Source organism: Rousettus aegyptiacus, unplaced genomic scaffold (assembly GCF_014176215.1).
Source record: "Rousettus aegyptiacus isolate mRouAeg1 unplaced genomic scaffold, mRouAeg1.p scaffold_m13_p_5, whole genome shotgun sequence".
In the NCBI taxonomy this organism is placed as follows: Eukaryota; Metazoa; Chordata; class Mammalia; order Chiroptera; family Pteropodidae; genus Rousettus; species Rousettus aegyptiacus.
The window spans coordinates 115971790-115986483 of NW_023416308.1; the positions used below are offsets into that span (position 1 = coordinate 115971790).

Here is a 14694-nt window from a genome sequence, read left to right on the forward strand (position 1 = left end):
CTGACAGCGCGCATCCTTGGTAGTCCGGGAGGTTTCAGCCCAAATCCCGGTGGGCTCCACCCAAGCGGACGCCCCGCCCCTGGACAGCCTGGCAGGCCGCTGACCTAGTATGGACACAGCACTGGGAAGAGAGGCGTGGAGGGCAACTCCGGGAAAAGGGCTGAGAGTCCCAGGCCCCGCCCCCACAGGCCGTTTCCCTCTTCGGAGGGGACGCACCTGCCACCGGTGGGGGTAAGGCAGCTGCCGTCGTGCCGGCCCAAAGCTAAAAATATTTCCCAACAGAAAGAGGAGTTGAGGCTCCCAAGGAGAATCAATTTATTGGAGGGGGGTACAGTTGGTCAGACCCATAAAATAGGAGGGGGCAGGAAGCCCAAGCACAGGATGAGGGCAGTGTCCTCAGTCACGCTGGACACTGGAACCTCAAGGCTGAAGAGAAATGTGGGTTCCAGGAAGAGGCTTAAAGATCTAACTCCAGTACCCCACTCTCCGGATGAGGGGCTGGCCCAAGGGATTACAAAGACTCAAGGGCTGTTTTGGAGTCTGGTCTGGAGGCTCACATCATCTCATCAGGGGCTGGCAGGCGTTGGCGGGAAGGCTCTGTGCCCCAGATCTCCCGCGCATACTGGGTAATGGTGCGGTCGCTGGAGAACTTGCCAGAGGTGGCTATGTTCCTGATCACGGTCCGCGTCCACTCTCTTGGGTTCTATAGGCCAAAAGGGAGCTCTGGGTTCACTCTGCTGGTGGGGTTCCCACTTTCTGTCTTATCCCAGCCGTGGTCACCAAAGCTCTGTCAGCCCCCGGCCCGGGACCCCTTACCTTGTACAGGGCATTGACTTTCTCCTGGCATTTAATGTAGTCTTCATAATCTGCAAAGACTTTAAACCTAGAAGGGAATGGAGAGGCAGGAAGCTCCATGAGGTGAAAGACCAAGCCTATTCTGTCCAGATGGACTTCTGGAGACCTAGAGAGTGATGCTGCTTCCAAGGGAACTGGCTCCAACCACCCAGGACCCTGGTCCAGCCTCCCCTCCATGCCAGGCCCTGTTCAGCCCAGCACCCCCACCTGCATGATTCTCTGGGTAGCCAGCTCACCGGTCATGGTGCATAAGCATGTTAACGATGTCCTTGAACAGGTCAGGCTGTTTGGGGGAAAAGAAGCCGCTGTTCAGCTGCTCGATGATCTGCCGAAGCTCAGGAACTCGGTCATAGTATTCCTGGGCATTGTACCTGCAGGGAGGAGCTGTAGTCAGCCCCTGGGAAAGGAGGTCCTGCCTCCTCCTCCAAAGAAGGGCCCGGAAGTCCTAGGCCCCAGAGACAGCCTATTCTGTCCTCCCTGCAGCTGCTACCGGAGTTCCTCCCCTGGAGGCCCTCTCCCTTCTCTCCTTGGCTTTTTATCCCCCATTGGGTGGCAAAGGAGAGAGGCCTGGAGAGGGCAGAAAGGAAGTGTCAGAGCCAGGTCCCCAAACTAAGTGTTTGTCCTCCCACATACCACCACCGACTCCCAACCAGTGTGTTTCCTCCGTGAATGGCTTTTTCCAAGTCCAACCCTGCCTTTGCCTATGGGCACCAGGAAGAGCCAACAGGTATATCCTCAGCAATGTCCTTAAACTCAGACTGTCCAACTGAGCATTCCACTTTCAAAGACAGCGCAATCCATCCCTCAGCCGCCGATTTCAAAATCGTCCCTAAGGCCACTTTCATCTCTTTCCTTTCCTCCTCTGTTCCAAACAGGAGCCAGAGCCACTTCCTCAACAAAGCCCCTATTCCCCACCCCAGCACTGGCCTGCTGCAGGTGACACTCCCACACTGGTCCCCGACCTGCACTTTGTCCTTCCAGTCCAATCTCCATCCTGTCTTTCTGAGGCCTAGTTCTGAATATGTCAGACGTTGCTCAAAACATTTCATATCTCCCTCCTGTCCAAAGGACCAAGCCTGCACTTTCTAATCAAGCCTCATGTGAGAAATTCACAGCTTTTGTAAGCTGTTGGGGAGGGCGGGTACCAACTTCCTGGACAGCAATTTAGCAATATGTATTAAGAGCCTAAAGAACTCACACTTTTTGACTCAGAAATGTCCCTTTTTAACAATTATCTTAAGGAAACAAGAGATGTGGACAGAGACGTAAAAGATCGGTCATGAGAGTGATATTCATACTAACGGGAAATCAGCCTTAATGTCTAACCGCATAGAGCTGATTAAATAACATGGCATGTCTATAGAATAGGATACTACACAAACATTTAAAATAACTTTGAAGACTGTTTCATGACATATAAAATGCCTCTCCGATGATAAATATTATGATTCAAAATTGTACATATATTATTCCCGACTTTTAAAAACTATGCACATACATACACACATATAAAAATATATGTAGAAAAAAAGAACTGTGGCTTTATATCTGGGTGATGAAATTACGGGTGACAGTTATTTTATTCTTCATGGTTTTGTATTTCTCCAATTAATGAGCATTATTGGTTTATGATAAGAAAAATATTTTAAAATAAATTTTAAAAAATAATTCCGGGAAAATATCTCCTCTGAAGACTGCATTTCTGGCTACAAGCACAGTTAACTACTGTGTTCATATTTCCCTTTTTGCTATGGCTGCCAGGGAACTGAGAATTTCATTTTACTTCTAATTCCAGAAATAATATTATCTCAGGACTGATATTAATTTTCTTTTTCCTTCAGTTCTGTGTTATTTCTTTCTTTCTTTTTTTTTCTGGTTTTATTAACCTTATTTTTTGTAAGTTACCTCAAAATTTTCCAGAATCCTGATGGTATAACTAAGACCTTGTGCAGCCTGAGTAGCTTTTTTTAGGCAAACCTCTTGCTCCCAGTCCTACCCTCCAGCAGCCACACCTGGGTGCCTCCCACCCACAGACTGTGAACTTTGGAGCCCTTGACCCCATACCCTTTTTGGTCAAGCTTTTCCACGTCCTCCACCCGCATGCCGAAGATAAAGAAGTTCTCCTCTCCTGCCTCTTCCGCCATCTCCACATTGGCCCCATCCATGGTACCAATGGTCAGAGCCCCATTGAGCATGAACTTCATGTTGCCAGTGCCTGAGGCCTCGGTGCCCGCAGTGGAGATTTGCTCAGAGAGGTCAGCAGCCGGGATCACTGTGGGGCAGCGGCAGGGAGACAAGTTCAGCTCTGGGAAGAATCCCACCCCAGCCGGGGACTCTGGAGTTAGGCTGGCCCTGGGCATAGTCAGAGTCAATCTCCTTCATCCCAACCCTCCAGTCTTCACCAGCTGAGTCTCCCTCTCACCCCCCAACTCTGGTGGATTCTTGAACATCTGGGGTCTGACCTGGACTCCCCCCACCCTGCTCCATTGTGTGACTTAGTGAACACCATATAATTTCACCTGTACTGCCAGAAAGAGGTGACTAATACCTCTTCCAGGCACTGAAATAATCAGAGCCTCCCTAGGGTCCCCATCAGGCGGCACCCCACCTTTCTCGGCCAGTGAGACCCTGTAGTTCTCCAGAAAGATCACGCGGAGTCGGTCTCCTACCACCGGGTCGTGGTTGACCACATCCCCAATGGCGGTGATGAGTCTGATGATCATCTTGGCCATATGGTATCCAGGGGCAGCCTGTGGGGGCACAGTCTGGAGTCAGCTCCATGGCCCAACCCCCTATCCTCATTCTGCAACTCAGCCAAGGCTGATCTAAACCCCGATATCAAAGGAGTAGAGCCATGGTCTGTGGCCCGGCTTCTCACCTTCCCTCCAATCATCACAGTTCGAGGCACAACAAACTTATTGGGTTCCTTCTTGATGCCTATGGAAAAAGAGAGGAACGAAGTGGGCTGGGTTTTCTCTCTGGGTGGTAGTAGCTCCTAACAGTACCCATTCAGCCAGGGCCTAAGCTGGGAGACAGTAGACCTGACCTGGGCAATCACTTACTATGTGACCTCAGATCTGTCCTTCCCCCCACCTCTCTGAGCCTCAGTTTTCCCGTCTGTGAAATAGAGATAATCCTGTGTCCCAATTGCTATCCTGAGGCCAAAGGAGATACTTATTAGGAAGCACGCAGTATGCGTGCAGGTACACGGAGGGGAGGACCAGGAGACAGTGCAGAGTCCCTGCCACTCACGGTTGTACATGGTAATGATGTGGAGACAGTTGAGGAGCTGGCGTTTGTATTCATGGATCCGCTTCACCTGGATGTCGAAGAGCGAGTTGGGGTTGATATGGACTTTGTATTCCTTCTCAAGATATGCAGAGAACTTCAATTTGTTTTCCTGAAGGCAGGGGAAGGGGGAGAGCTCACCAATAGGCCTCAGCCTCAGGAAATCGGACATTCCCATTTCTTCCCCAGGAAGGTAGAGGATAGAGGGCTTGCATGCCATTTTCATCCACTCCTGCACCTGGGCAGACATTGCTAATCAATGTCGGCATGAGATCTGATGACGCTTTCCCACCATGGACTCTATGTGACTTCTACCAGTGACCTGAGGTTGCAGGAGAGATGAGCTCTATCGGCCGTTCCTGACCTGGACTTCTGGTCCTCCAACTCTCTCCACTCCAGCCTGACACAGGGGTCCCGGGTGGCCGTGCTCCTCACCTGCTTCACTTTGGCCACATCCCGGATAAAGCCTTCATCGTCCACGTAGGAGAGCAGTTTACGCAGCTGGTCCAGGTCTGAGATGTAGTCCTCCCCGATGCGCTATGGGAAGATGGCTCTCAGGCCCATGTCCTTCCTCTGTCCTCCCTCATAGAGGGGCCCCTTGCCAGGTCATCCAAGGCCTATACACTGCGAACAGCAACCCTTCAGCTCCCCAGCTGGGGTGTGGTTTGTAAATGTCCATCTTCCTCCCTTCTCAACCTTGAGCTGACCCCAGTAGGACTTCCTTCCGGAATTTTCCTCATACAGGCAATTACCTTGAGTCCCTGCTCCCAGTCTCTGTTCCCTTCCAATCTCACCTCAGATGTGACCTATTGATGACCTCCTCCATTAGACTGTAAACTCTACCAGGTTGATCTTCACAGCCAGGGCCTCCATTAGCCCGTAGAACATCCTCAGGCAAATAGGAAAATGGTTCCCCTCCTCCCAGCATATGCAAGGCTTGGGGAACACAGTATGACAAGGATTTCAGCCCTCAACTGGGCCCCCTGCAGTGAACCACCTATAGGACCACACCCAGCTGATCTCTGCAGTGACTCATATTGACCCCAACTGGCCATAGGGTGACCTCTCACCTCAGCAATGACCTCTGCCAGCCCTGGGTTACACATCACCAGCCAGCGCCGAGGGGTGATGCCGTTGGTCTTATTCTGGAACTTATGAGGCTCCAGCTCGTAGAAGTCCTTGAAGCTGCAGGGTGGGGTTAGTGGGTCACCACTCATCCCTGTGGGACAAAGACCTCCTTCCGGGGTCCCTATCAGGGCGTCTTGATGAAAGGGGCCTGGGAGTGAGGGATGCCTCTGCGTATGTGTGAGGGGGGTCATCTAGGGACAGGACTGAACCATACATCAGGGCTGTCTGTAGTGCTTGTTAGAAGGGTGCCAGCTTGCTGTGCAGTGAGGGGGAGGGCCTATAAGTCAGCGGTCCCCAACCGTTTTGGCAGCAGGGACCAGCGCTCCTATGAGAATCTGATGATCTGAGGTGGCGCTGAGGAGGTGATGCTGGTGCTGGGGAGTGACTGCAAATACAGGTGAAGCTTTGCTCGCTGGCCCACCGCTCACCTCCTGCTGTGCAGCCTGGTTCCTAACAGGTCCCGGGTCCGCAGCCCAGGGGGTGGGGACCCCTGCTCTAAGTGACTGAGGTTTGGAGTGGGCGGTGCCCAGTGGGAGGGGCGGGGTCTCACATGGTCTTCTTGAGGATCTCAGAGTGGATGCGAGCCACTCCGTTGACGGCATGGGACCCAGCGATGCACAGGTGGGCCATGTTAATGCGCTTCACTGCTTCCTCCTCCACAAGCGACATGCGCCGCAGCCGGTCTACGTCCCCTGGGAATGCGGCTGCCACCCGCTGTGCCAGGAGAGCCCAGAGTTAGCACAGGGCCCCAGGACCCGGGCCCCAGCCCCATACCCACCGAGCTCTGCTCAGAGCCCTCCCTGCTGGCTCTCGGGCCCCACGCCTCGGCTGCTCACGTTCAGGAAGCGCTGGTTGATCTCATAGATGATCTGGAGGTGCCGCGGCAGCAGAGTCTCCATGAGGTGCACGGGCCAGCGCTCCAGGGCCTCGGGCAGCACCGTGTGGTTGGTGTAGGCACAGGTCTTCACCGTCACCTCCCATGCCTGGCAGAAGAATGGGGAGTCAGGCCGCCGGGGCCTGAGCCCTGTGGCTCTGCGCGCACACCCTGCCGCCAGGAGCCGGCCGCCACCGTGGTTCCGGGTTCTAGGGCGCCCGCCCCGCCTGGGCCTCACACTGCCGCATGTTCAGTGAGGGCGCCACTCACACCTTTCCACTCCCCAGACTGGTGAGCGGGTCCTGAAGCCCACCTTGTCCCAGTCCAGCCGCTCCAGGTCAACCAGAATCCTCATCAGCTCGGGAATGGCCAACGACGGATGGGTGTCATTGAGCTGGATGGCTACCTATTGGGGCGGGGGGAGGCAGGCAGGGAGTTAGTCTGGGCTCCAAACCAGGGACATGGTCACCGTCCTTTGCCCCTTCAGAGTCCCCTCCAAGGGGCAGGCATGGTTCTAAGGCTGAGCAGGAGGCTCTCATGGTGCGGCTGTGGGGCAGGAGGAGAAGGGAAGCTCAGGTTGTGTGCCTGGTAATCGATGGTTCTGCGCAGGTCACCCTCACCCACACCGCCACCTGCCGGCCTCCGCTTCCTCATCTACAAAATGGGCTGGCAAGCGGAGGCGGGAAGGGAGAGCGAGGCGCACATCACAGCGAGTGGAGAGAGCAGCCCTGCCTGCAGCCTCGTACCTTATCCGGGAAGGCATCGAAGCTCGTGCGCACGGGGTCGCGGCAGCCGAACTTGGAGGATTTGAAGCGACGGATGATGTCCTGGAGTGTAGCGGCCACTACAAAGTACTCCTGCTTTAGCCGAAGTTCCTTTCCCTCAAAGAACTGGGGACAGTGTAAGGTAGGGCGGAGTCAAGGCGGTGGGGGCGTGACCTAACACGACGGTGGGTGTGGCCAGGAGAGACTCCGCCCACACCAAGATGTCTGAGTCCGGAACCACCCCCATCTCCAAGACCCTGGGATCTTTCCCCAACCAAGTAGTGATGGGGACAGTGTCAGGGCACACAAAGACCTGGAGTATTGCGAGCATCACCAGGGAACAACTCCAAAATGCCCACCCTACCCTGCTGCCCCAGGACCCAGGTGTCCTCCCACTTAACTGGGGGGACAAACGGGACACACAGGGGCCAGCAATATGACCTGGGTGTGACTAGGGCACCAGAGAACGTCCCTCCCCTCTCCTGCCCTCTCCCATGCACACAGACTCCCTGGCCTCAGTCCAGGAGGCGACATACGTTGTCATTGGGATACAGGACACGAGAGATGTTCTCAGCCAGGTTTCGGTCCAGCACAGCCTGGATGTAGCCACCGACGTTGACTAAGGGGCAGAAGTGACAACAGAGTCAGGCTTGGGCTGAGCATGAGGCGGGGCGGGTGGAGGCGGCTAACTACACGTAGCTAAACTCACAGTCCTTGAGGTTGAAGTCATTGGGGGCCTTGGCAGACCACAGGCGCATGGTGTTGACGATGTTGTTGCGATAGCCGGGCACGGGCGTGTCATAAGGCATGGCTAACACCACCTGCAGGGGCACCCAGAGTGGGGTCAAGGAGCCAGGCATCTGCCGTGTCTGACTCATGGGGTCCTGGGAACTAGAACTCCAAGCTGTGTCCCTGAACTCCGCCAACTCCCAACCCCAGGGTTTATCCCAGTTCTGGGTAACCGCAAGCAAACCCGTCAGCCTCTCTGGACCTCATCCACAGAGGATAGCCCCAGGGTCCCCCACATCTCCAGCCCCATCTTGCCGCGCTGTTGTGAGGGTTACGGAGGAGGCTATGATAAGCCTAGCACCCAAGGTGGGGCTCTGTCGGTGGCCACTTCATAGTGATGGGGACGAGCTGGCCTGCCCAGCCTGAGCAAAACCTCAAGGACACTCTGGACGCACGACAGGGCTGAGGGATCCCGGGGCCTGGGTGGAGGGGTCGCAGGGGTCAAGTCCATCCAAAAGGCTTATGCCTGGTTGTCCACAGGGCTAATGAGCAGTGACTAATGCTGGCCCCACCTCCCGCAATTAGCAAGCACCAATGATTGCTGCCAATAACTGCCTGCTGCCACCAGGCCAAGGGCACTTCCACCTCTCCTCCCCAGCACTAAGTAGCCCCAGCTGGAACCAAGTGGAAGCTGCAGCTCAGAGAGGGACAGGACTGGCCCAAGAACGGACAGCTAGGTGACCAGCCAGAGCCCCTGCTGAACCTTAGCATGGATGACAGCAGAACGGATGACCAGTTCTGAAAGCCCAGTGGTCTCTGTGCAGCCATCTGGAGGCCGATGACCTGCAGCCACAGCAAGTGGGCTCACTGACCTGGGATTCGGATACCCAGTTTGGTTTAAGGGCTCGCCCTAACTTGCTACATGGCTTTGAACAAGTCAATCCCCCTCTCAAGGCTTTATTTTCTCCCCTCTCCTTCTTTCTGGCCTGTTGCTTTGCTCCCTGTCAAGCCCCCGGTTCAGATGTGTGGGGGAAGTCAAGTCACCATGATTATTCTTTGATGAGTCTTGAGAAGAGGGGCCAGGTCAGGCGAGGGACATTGGTGGAACAGGACAGCCTCTCTCCTCCCAGGCTCTGCATTCGGCCTGGCTCCCTCGTGATCCTGTCTCCAGCCTCTCCTGGCTCTAGCTGTGTGACCTCGAGCAACTCACTTAACCTCTCTGAGCCTTGGTGTCCTCTTCTGAAATAGCACTGGATCCAGTAGCCTCCAGGCTTGTTCCCTGTATCTCCCTATTTTCTCTAGGAGCCTCCTCCTCTCCTTCACCCTCGCTGGGTCCTCCCCCCATTCCCAGGCTTTGTTTTCACCTGTGTGTCCACCCACTTGGCCCCCTGGTTGGTGTGCTCCACTCGGCCATAGAAGTGCACAGGCAGCGTAAATTCAGGTCGAGCCTTCTCCCAGGGGTTGCCGTAGCGAAGCCAGTCATCAGCCTCCTCCATCTGAGCCCAAGGCAGTTCGGGGGAGAAAGCAAGGCAGTGTTAGACACAGACTCACACCATCGTGGGCAGTGAGAAGGGCAAGGGAGGTGGCCTGGCGTGCCCTATATAGGGTGTAAATTAAGGACTCTGGGGTGTGTCACAGGTCTGGTGCAGTATCCGATGGGACATGGTATGTGTCTTAGCATTCAAGAGGTTTCACAGGTGTAAACCACCTGTTCCTGGAGTGACCAGCTGGCTTTGGAGCCAGGAGAAAGGGGCAAAGATGCTTTTCATCAAGGCTGGGGTAGGGCTGGTTCTGGGTCTATCCAGAGGGGGGTGAGCAAATGGGGGTCCTCTCTATCATTGCTGGGCCCCCACAAAGTCAGGGCCCAAGGCTACTCACCTGCCAGCCGCCACAGATCTTCTGGTTAAAAATCCCAAACTCGTAGCGGATTCCATAGCCATAGGCGGCTAGACCAAGTGTTGCCATAGAGTCCAGAAAGCAGGCTAGGGGTGTGCAGGGTGGAAGGCGTCAGAGACCCAGCACAAAAGAACCTTTCTGCCCACCCCATCCCCTGTCCCCCTGACTACTCACCTGCCAGCCGGCCCAGGCCCCCATTGCCCAGCCCCGCATCTTCCTCGATTTCCTCCAGCTCCTCCATGTCCAGGCCCAGCTGGAGGGGGCAGGGTGTGACAGCAGTCAGGGCCAGAGGCTGGCAAGCAAAACCCCAGTCCCTAAGGCATGCCCTCCCCACCCCTCCTCCACACCTGGTAGACGGCCTCATCACAGGCATTCTCCAAAGCCAGGTTCACCATGGTGTTTTGTAGAGTCCGGCCCATGTAGAACTCCAGAGACAGGTAGTAGATCCTCTATCAGAGAGACAGATGCACAGGGGGAGGGGGTCAGGGCTCCCAACCAGCATTTAGCTCTGCTCAGCCGGGCCTACGCCTCTCGCACCTCCTGCCTCACTCCTAGGCCCCAGCATGTCCCGGCCCTGTCTCCATTTTCCCTCTTCCTGTCCTAGGCTTTGGGACCTACCAAGTAAGATTCTAGTCCCGGCACTTCCTGACTTTGGATAAATCACTTTTCCTCTGAGCTTGTTTCCTTATCTGGAAAAGGGGCTAGCCATATCTACCCCAGGGATTCAGGTGTGTGGGAGATGGGGCAACCCCTTCCATCACACGCAAGACTAACAACAGCCCGGCAGGGTGTTAGGACATAGAGAAGCACCTCCAAGTGCTCCCTGAAAGGGGAAGGCCAAGCCCAGAGAAAGTCATTTGCTCAAGGTCATACAATGACTCACGGCTAGAGTCAGCCAGCGCCTGTCCTTGCAGTGCCCAGCTCCCTTTGGCCCTCAAGCCTCAGGCCCCAGAAGGGCGCAGAGAGGTACCCGGATCCAGGATGTTGATGGTACCTGGTCTCCTGGTTTCCTGGGTCCCCCTCCCTGCTTCACCCACCTGTCCACTTCCCACCCCTGCCCAGTAGTGTCATATTGCTGACATTTACCGATGACCCCAAAAGACACTTGATCCCACTGCCCCAGCTCTGCACCACCCGCTGCCCAGGCACACACATGTTCGATAACACGTTCTGCCATTTCTGGTCTGCCTTAGGCCACAGGGGTCTTCCTGCCCACCAGCAGCCCCTCCTCCACTCGCTGAGTGGGCACTGAACCTTTGCAACCAGCCCACCTGACCTGAGCCCCTGATCTGCTCCTGCCCCAGGCTTCTCCCTGCTCTGGGTTGGCCCCCCACACTCACTGCACCTGGCGCCACCCCTGGATCCTCCAACTTTAGGAACTTGAAATGTCCTTTTATTTTGCTGCAGAAAACCCTGACCCCAGGAAGGAGCTGTCACTTGGTCAAGGTCTCTTAGCCCCCTGGCGGAGCCCCTGCCCATTCCCCGCTCGGGATGCCCCAAGCAGCACCTTGGGGTCCTTCTCATAGTAGTACTGCTGGGTGCGGATCCAGCGGCCCACGAGGTGGTCACGCACGGTGTGGGCCAGCGCGAAGTAGTAGTCCCGCGGGGTGGCCACATTGCGGTCCTTCACGAGTGTGAAATGTAGGTGCCGGTTGAAGTTCTTCTTCAGGTCGGTCACGTTCTCCACGCCGGCCAGGCCACGCACGCTGATCTGCTTTCTCTTGTCCTGGTCTGACAGGGGCCGGGACATGGCTGCGGGAGGGCAGGCCGGACTGACTGGTGGATGGGTGGACGGGCGGCCTCCAAGGTGCCTCCAGCCAGGGAGTGGAGATCCCCAGGCGCCTGGTGATTTAAAGCCCAGCTCTGGGCAGCATGCCCCGCCTCCCCCCGCGATGGGTGGGTCTTGGCCTGACAGCTGAGCGAGCTATTTTGAGGGCGAGGGGAGGAGAGGAGAGAGGGACAGGAAGAGCAGGGCCAAGCTCCAAACAGGGCCAGGCCAGACTCAGCCTGGCTCATTCACAGCTCTGTGCTGACCCACTTCTAGGACTCACACACTGGGGTCTTGTCTTCTGCCTGTCTCTGTCTTCTGCAGGGTCAAGATGCAACAGGCAGAGCGCTGGCTCGAGAGGCCCGAGGCTTGACTGGAGCCGATTAGCTGTGACTTTGGCTAAGAGGTGGCCCAGATCTGGCCCTTCTTCTGGGTTGTAGACAAAGGGTGGGGCTGGATTGTGCGCTCTCATTCAGGAGAGGCTAAGGGGACTGTTAGACGCGGAAGGTGTCAGGAGACCCAGCCTTCATCAGAGAAGCTCGGCTTGTTTTAGACATTTGCCCAAAGAGACTGTAAACCATGCGATGGATGACCTCTGGTCAAGCTTCCATGGTGGCCCTATATGGGGGGCTGTCAATGGCTGCACTCTGGTGGTGAGGCCACATGTTATGGCAAGAGGGGCAGGATGACTCTGTGGGTTGAAGGGCCAGGAAATGAGGGTCAGTGTGCCCCAAATAGAAGAGATATGGCTAGAGGAGGACACTGGGTGTCTGGCAGAAGGGAGACTAAGACCCTGAGTTCCAGGGGGTGGTATGGAGGATGTCATCTGAGACAGGGCCAGTGCCCCTACCTCACCCCCCACCAAAGCCAGATGCTCTGAGCTCCCTCTGTTGCTGTCCCTCAAGGAGCTCTGAAGTGACCTTTCAAAAGGGATGGTCAGATTACACACTAACTTTGGCTAGGGGCTGTCAGCCTGGAGCAGGGTCTCCTGGGAATTGTAGTCCTGTAGGCCCACAGAGGGTAGGAGAAACTGAAGCATCCCCCCCACGATATTGGCCAATGGTACTAGGTCTTCCTGTGATGCGGCTGCCAGGTGATTGGAGGCCTTCTCCCCACTCACTCCTACTACCTGGGGCTACCCACTGGACAGGGATTCAGTGGGTCAGGGTTCACAGCTATAACCCCGCCTGTAAATGGGAGCCCCGACAGTCCAGGGCCTTTGTACTGTTTATCTTTATGGCCTGGCAGCTTCAGACCCTTCCTTTGGAGGCCTTGGCTGCCCCCAACTCACTGCTGATGGACTGGCCCCAGTGCTGATTCGCTGTGTGACCTTAGGCTGATTGCTTTACTTTTCTGAGCCTTGGACCCCATAAAATTTATACTCCCAAATGAGAATATAAACCCCTGTCTCCTCCATCTGCTGCCTCCAAATCTCGTGGAAGCCGACTTCGGTCCCTGCTTTCTTCTTTGAGCAAAAGGAGCCCAGGACTTTGTGCTATTTCAGAGGATACCTGGGCCTCCCAGGGCCCTACACAGGCATAGTAGGAGAATGAAAGACCATTCTTCAGTTTTTCTCTATTTCCAATCTCTCTTTTAATAATCATATTTCCAAAGAGTTCGTAGCAGCAGCTTAGTCTCGCCACAGCTTCCATTCTCAGCCCCCCCTAGGCCGTGCCTCTGCGCAGCTTCACCCCGCCCTCCCCCAGGCCCTGGACTTCCGGCCCCGGCCTGAACTTCTTGTGGAGGGACGCCCCCGGCACAGCTCGGAAGGCTCCTTGGCACAGTCACCCCTCGACAAGGAGCACCAGTTACATACACTGTCACCTCACAACCTAACTATGGAGCACACTTTGGCCACGAGTACCTGTAAGGCTCTCTTCCTGCCACTAAGGACCTGCTCCCAACGGGCCATTCCCATCTTTTTATCCCGCCCAACGAAACCCTTTTCCAGTGGTTGGCCTTCTTGCCGCTTATCAATTTGGCGCTCACCCCTCCTCTGAACGGGGACGTGCCGTGTTTCTCTTGAAAACAGATCCACTTTTGACTCGTTCTTTAACTGCTCTTCCTGTTCGTGGGTTCTTTCCGTCTTTGTGTCAGTGACTCAGTTTCCAGGCTGTTCCCTTTATTCGGCACATCCCGGCCTGCCAGGATGACACTCTGAAGGCTCCAACTGCCCTAGTTGGGTCTCCCCAAGCCCTGGCTGCTTCTGCGCCCCCTAGCGTCGCACGTGCGGTTAAAGAACTCTGAAAGCGCAGGTTTTCAACCTGAACTCGAGGTTGTTTACGTCTGACTGGGTTTCTCACCAGAAACCCTGCCTCCTGCCCCAGACCCATCTTGGGTTTCTCTAGAGCACTTGGTTGGGTTTCAGTAATAAAGCCCTAACTCCGACCTTTCCCGGCTGGCATTTCTTTTCACAGAGGTGGGGACACACTGCTTCAGCAGCACAAACAGGGACAAGGGTGCAGCGACAGCCGCGTAACAGGGCCTTCTCTCCACCCCAGGCATCTCCAGCCAGGTGGGAAGCCGGCCTCGCCTCTCCCCTCCCGCCACAAAGGCAGGCGCTCGCCGCCGGTCTCGGGGCCGAGCCTTCCTGCTGTCTCCCCTCCATTTCAGGGCCTCGAGCTGCTTGGAGAAAGGCCCGAGACTGATGCCTTCGTCAGCCACTTTGTTACTCTCCAAAACCTTAACAAAAGCTGACGGCAGGGAGCAGAGAGGGAGCGAGCACAGGAACGGAGCTGGCCCCAGGGGAGAGAGACGAAGGAGATAGCTGGGCTGTGGTTAAGTCATTTATTGATTTTATTTCTAAAACCCACACAGCACCACTTTGCCTATTCCAGAGCTTCAAAGAGCTAATTAACCGCCCAATGAGCCCACCAGGGAAACAGCCTGTGGGGGAAGCAATGAGGTGAAGCCAAGGTCAAAGAGGATAGCCAGGCTCCGCACTGCCTCCATGTTGTCAGTCAAGGACAAAGATCTCTCCCCTAAGTTTTAAGGCTTAGTTAGGGAGCCCAATGAACTTTTGAGACCTCCTTAACCCCTGCAGGCCTACATCAAGGAACAGGCACCCTGGACGGGGCCTGGACACCAGGGCTCCACTCTACCTCAACAGCAGTGGCCGGCTCCAGCTTGAAGCTGGACAGCAGCCCAGGCGAGAGTTGTCCCCATGGGCCAGGTGCAGGGGGTGGCCGTCCCTTGGACTCCCTGAGGAAGGAGAGGCAGCTGGGAAGGGGCTATTGCAGCTCCCCAGGGCAGTGACGGGATGAGGACCTCTACCTCACGGAGGCCAGACGCGGCTTCTCCTGGTGTCACTAGCCACTGCCCTAGACACAAAGGAGTGAAAGAGCCTAAGACACTTTGCAAAGAAGTGCTTACAAAGCACAAGGTGGGGCACT

The 14694-nt window shown here is 55.8% G+C and overlaps 1 protein-coding gene across 2 annotated transcripts; it reads right to left on the reverse strand.

Moving 5' to 3' along the window:
• Positions 1-293: 293 nt before the first annotated feature.
• Positions 294-11651, reverse strand: PYGM (glycogen phosphorylase, muscle associated). 2 transcript variants are annotated; one of them, XM_016157692.2, is made up of 20 exons: positions 11042-11651; positions 9882-9983; positions 9709-9787; positions 9517-9620; positions 9003-9134; positions 7619-7730; positions 7446-7528; positions 6892-7035; positions 6459-6551; positions 6108-6254; positions 5822-5985; positions 5214-5328; positions 4579-4680; positions 4108-4255; positions 3734-3792; positions 3464-3605; positions 2920-3127; positions 1092-1226; positions 817-883; positions 294-703 (listed from the first exon to the last, which is right to left on the reverse strand). In XM_016157692.2, the coding sequence occupies exons 1-20, from the start codon at positions 11282-11284 to the stop codon at positions 554-556; spliced, it is 2529 nt and encodes an 842-aa protein (XP_016013178.2). In that variant the 5' UTR covers positions 11285-11651; the 3' UTR covers positions 294-553. The 2 variants fall into 2 exon arrangements, with proteins under 2 accessions (XP_016013178.2, XP_016013189.2); XM_016157703.2 differs by lacking the exon at positions 11042-11651 and adding an exon at positions 10153-10310.
• Positions 11652-14694: the final 3043 nt, after the last annotated feature.

Bases quoted from the DNA above. Each gene is read 5' to 3' on its own strand.
- PYGM (XM_016157692.2), bottom strand. From the start codon at position 11,284: ATGTCCCGGCCCCTGTCAGACCAGGACAAGAGAAAGCAGATCAGCGTG. The intron at 9,135-9,516 runs GTGAGTAGCCTT...CCTTGGGCTCAG, and splicing joins AGATCTGTGGCGGCTGGCAG to ATGGAGGAGGCTGATGACTG. The intron at 7,036-7,445 runs GTATGTCGCCTC...CACTGTCCCCAG, and splicing joins TCCTGTATCCCAATGACAAC to TTCTTTGAGGGAAAGGAACT.